Source organism: Bidens hawaiensis, unplaced genomic scaffold, assembly GCF_021521415.1.
Source record: "Bidens hawaiensis isolate Kalapana, Puna unplaced genomic scaffold, B.hawaiensis_p1.1 tig00040641_1, whole genome shotgun sequence".
In the NCBI taxonomy this organism is placed as follows: Eukaryota; Viridiplantae; Streptophyta; class Magnoliopsida; order Asterales; family Asteraceae; genus Bidens; species Bidens hawaiensis.
In genome coordinates, this window is record NW_027497186.1 from 168,614 (window position 1) to 173,395 (window position 4,782).

Genomic DNA, 4,782 nt, shown 5'->3' on the forward strand with positions numbered 1-4,782 from the left:
AACTGGTTTTATTAGTATAAGTATAAATTAGTCAATACAGTTTGAATTTTTATTAATAATTCTTACAATATATTGGCGTTTAAGTTCTTCGATATATTTTTATGTGAAAACAGGCAATTTTATCCAATTTAATAAAAAACAAATTAAATTATCATCACCCCTCAACAATTACAAGTTCATCTTTGACCAAAGTCAAACTCAGTATGGTGAGATAGAAAAGAGAGTACACATCGGACGTACGTAAACACATCTACACCGTCACCATACATGCAGACGAAGTAAATACATGCAAGTTCTATATATGTACAGAAACGAACACTCTTCCATCCCACTATTTCCCGAAAAGCGATTTAATCCACCAAATCCCTTTGTTGTCGGTAGGTCCATTTTCAATCTCCGACGGGTCTGTTTGAGTTGTCTTATGCAGTTTGGTCACGTCGTACCCTTCTCCTTTTGCCCTCTCTACCAGTTGATTGTATATATCTTCCTCAAGATGGGTTTCCCTGCATAGTATCTACACACCACCATTTCTTTAGACTATAAATTAACCTCAGAAATTAAGTTAATGAAATGGGGCCAACTATACGCACACTGTCTCTCACATCAAGAACGAATTGATAACGGAAACATAAACGTGCACACGATATTTAGGGCAAACCTCTCATATTATTATAATCAATAAACTAGCTCAAAACTTGAATACAATAATCCCTCTCATAATACAATAACCATAACATGGCTATGTATTTATAGGGTGACCCAAACTTAGCCAACAAGTAATTACCAAATATAAAAGCTCAATTGTAATCTCACAAATCCACTACAACATTATGAATTCCATAAGTTCACCCGGTCACCTACACGTGACGGGCCTAATAAGATGGAAATTACCAACAATCACCCCATAATTTCCGACTCGAAACTAGGAGATCTTCAACACCGAGCACTCTTCTCATCTCGTCAAACTTAATACTCGCAAGTGCTTTCGTAAGAATGCCAGCTCGTTGTTCATTGCCACTAATGTTCTCCTCCGCCAACTCATTCCGCTCCATACACTCCAGTATATAGTGAAATCAGGACTTTATGTGCTTGCTTTGACTATGAAAAATGGGATTTTTTAACCAAGGCAATCGCCGATGTGTTATCAATCATTACATCACTTTTTGCAATTTCCTTCCGGTCAACTCTGCCAACAATTCACCTAATGATGGTTGGGTAAAGGTTAGTTAGTTTTATATATTAATTAGTTATATTTAGGTTAATAAATGGATGAACATTGGTACTTCAAGCATTGCTATGTGTTTTTAGGACATTGGAAGTTAAGGGGCTTAAACGAGCTAATACAGAGCCATTCAGATGAAGATTAAGCAAGCCTCGAGATGATGTAAGCATGGGGAAACATGTATTGAGGGTTAAGAAGGATTCGGGAAATGATTGGATGAGAAACCTGAAGCCGAAGTGAAAACTGAACAAGATAGGTTACCAGGAAAGTGTCTTCTAGTAAAACAGGCATATCTCGGCCTAGAAAATGAGTTATGGAATCCATAATATATGAATTTTGGGTTTCTCAATGAGACGAATTTGAATATAAAGTCAGTTTGCACCTTCGCGTGACGCGAAGATGCTAGACATGCAACTTCGTGCGACACGAAGTTGCCAAAAACCGAAAAATCTAGGTTTTGCCTTATATAAACCCATCAACCCCACCATTTAGTATATCACGACTTCCAGAGGCAAAAGAGGCTGCTTAGGGCGATTTTCTACCATTCCAAGGCTTCTGGTTCATCTCGGGTTTCCATGTTCATCAAGATAAGTCATTTAATCGATATGTCGATGCTCGGCTAAGTCTTGTGTTCATTCTAGGTTAGGGTTTGTGTATTTTAAACTTCTGACCAGATTCACATGCTTCATGTTTAAGAACTTGATTGAGTTATTGCTTATAACTTGTTTAATTATTGCTTGATTAATTAAACAATTTGTGTTTTGGGATTATTAGTTAATACATCACTTGTTTGGTTTTGTTCATCAACACTTAGGTTAGGCTCTTGTGTCATTGGATTATTGATCATCAAATATTGTTCTTTAATTGGTTTTCACAAAACATAAATTGGTAATTAGGTAGACCGAGTTCAATTGTGTCATCAATTCGGTTAGAGTATCGTTTGACATCACAATCAAATTACTAGGTCTAGTAATTACTGCGTAATCAAGATAGGTGAATCTGGAATTAAGTTGAAAATCACATCACCCGACCCTAGAATGAATGTTTTTATTAATAGTATTTACAAATCTTTTAAAGTAATCGGTTAGTTTTAATTAAATCTTTTTCTAAAAACCGCTTGACATCGTCTGTTCGCTTTAGTTATTAATTAATTTAGTAATATTAAAATTAGCATTTTCCTTGAGTTCCTGTGGAGATGACCTTACTTACCCGTACTAGTTTATAGGTATTTAAGTCTTTATATAATTGTTTTTAAGTAGACCGCGACAGCCTACGTCACCTAACCATAAGGCTGGTCCCGCAACTGAACTCGTCGCCATGTACTATGCCTCGCATGATGTAAGGCTACGGTGCATTGCTTTTTTGAGCACGAAGAAATCGGGGCTCCCCCATAACAGAACACATGACCTGTAGTGCTTCTTCCATCATCTTCATCAATGTTATGGAGAAACTCTCGTGTACGGCGTCGAAGGCGGCGAGTTTGGGAGAGATGATCGAGGAAACTAAGATGGTCAAAAAGTTCCTTTCAAGTCTACCACGAAGTAAGTTTATCCAAATTGTTGCAACCCTTGAACACACTTTGGATCTCAAAACTGTTGGGTTTGAAGACATGGTGGGACGTTTAAAAGCATACGAGGAGCTGATTCGAGAAGAAGACATGCATTCCGTAACCAAAGGTAAGCTTATGTTTCAAAGGTCTGAATCCTCAAGTAGTTGGTACAATGATCGTGACTCCTTTCGTGGAGGTCGCGGCGGTGGAGGTGGGCGAGGATGAGGTGGTCGCGGGTCGAGTCATAACCGCGATCATCAAGAAAACGTCCTGAACCGGGAAAAAACCGTGAATATAAAGGCAAAACCCGGGAACTCTCAAAGGTTCAATGCTATCGATGTGATGAGTTTGGACACTTTGTCCACAAGTGTCCCAACCGAAAACATAAAGTTCATCGCGAAGCAAAGTTAGCAGAAGTATCACAGATGGCTTCTACTCCAAAACCACCAAGAAAAGAATTCATATTCTGTTTGAACGGTGACAGAATCTTATATCTTCTCGAACGAAAACGACGATATTGAATTGGACGATATAATCAATCACGACTGATACCAATTGGACATAAACACCAAGAGCACAAGTCTCTGATACCAATTCAAGAACGAATTGATAACGGAAACACAAACGAGCACACGATATTTAGGGTAAACCTCTCGTATTATTATATTATAATCAAGAAACTAGCTCAAAACTTGAATAAAATAATCCTCTCATAATACAATAACTTTAACATGGCTATGTATTTATAGGGTGACACAAACTTGGTCAATAAGTAATTACCAAATATAAAAAGCCCAATTGTAACCTCATAAACCTATTACTTCATTAATGAATTCCATAGGCCCAATAGGTTTAACCCAGTCACTTACACGTGACGGGCCTAATAAAATGGAAATTACCAACATCGCATCTAATCTACGTCGTTTCAAACGACCGTCAGATGGAGTTCGGATGCCCGATTTGACAAAAAAAATTATTTTAATGTTTTACCATCTATTGTCAAAATGGTCGTGTGGCTAAACCATTGTTCTGACCAATAATATTCAATGTTTAACCCCTATGGTTTGAACGTCCATCCACCCAGATACTGTTCAAACAACCGTTTTATCCAATAATTTGACATTTTTGGTCACAAGTGTCGTCTAATTGTTTTGTGGACGGACGTTTGATCGTGTAATATGATGTAAATGAAATCAAACCAAAAAAGAAAAGAAAGCATACCCATAGATACCTCCTGGTAGGCTCACCGATCAAGGCATACTGATAACCTTCATCAAGATATAGTACCCAGTAGTTTCCTACAACAGGTATGATAGGCAAAAATGGAGGTATATAGAACTTGACCTTCAATTTGGCTTCATCACGCTTGGGGTCAGCTTTATAAGCCGTCCCTTCAATGGAAGATCTCTTGCCATCACTAAAAGTCTCGTTCAAGACATGCACAGTGCCATCGTCATTCAAAGTGTATGTAGCCCTTGTGTTGGTCCCGTTTTTCGGCTGAAAGAAGGACGGAAAAGAAGCTATTTCATACCATCGGCCCATGTATCGTTCTAGATCTATGCCCTTTACAACTTCCATCTCTTTCTTGGCCATAATGTTAGGGGTAGATCAGTGTAAGTGTGTTTTTTGCTTGTGAATGATAAGAAGATAAGTACAAGGGAGCTATATAATAATTGAAGTGTTTTGACAAGGGTGTGGCATGAAGAAATAATAGCCTCACACCTGTTAAGTGAATGTTTTGGGTCCATATTCTTGAATAATTGAATGTTTTGGATTTTATCGTTTAATTTATGCATAATTATACAAGAGTACTTAGTATTAATGGTTTATATTGTATACAAAATTTATGGCTTTTGGTCCCTTTAAAAATCACGGATTTAATCTTTTAAATTTTTAAGTCGTAACATATTTGGTCACTATTGAAACAAACATTAAAAATAAGTTAAACTCATGTCAAATGTCTATATATTTCTTTTTAACAGTATAAAATATATATATATAAACCCAAACC

At 37.1% G+C, this 4,782-nt stretch overlaps 1 protein-coding gene across 1 annotated transcript; it reads right to left on the reverse strand.

The window, feature by feature from the left end:
* Positions 1–284: 284 nt before the first annotated feature.
* On the reverse strand, positions 285–4,472 carry LOC143592261 (temperature-induced lipocalin-1-like). The gene is made up of 2 exons (XM_077072213.1): positions 3,993–4,472; positions 285–514 (listed from the first exon to the last, which is right to left on the reverse strand). The coding sequence occupies exons 1-2, from the start codon at positions 4,362–4,364 to the stop codon at positions 332–334; spliced, it is 555 nt and encodes a 184-aa protein (XP_076928328.1). The 5' UTR covers positions 4,365–4,472; the 3' UTR covers positions 285–331.
* Positions 4,473–4,782: the final 310 nt, after the last annotated feature.

Coding starts and splice junctions, on each gene's coding strand:
- LOC143592261 (XM_077072213.1), bottom strand. CDS start 4,364: ATGGCCAAGAAAGAGATGGAAGTTGTAAAGGGCATAGATCTAGAACGA. Junction 515..3,992: donor CTACCAGGAGGTATCTATGG/GTATGCTTTCTT, acceptor GGTGGTGTGTAG/ATACTATGCAGGGAAACCCA.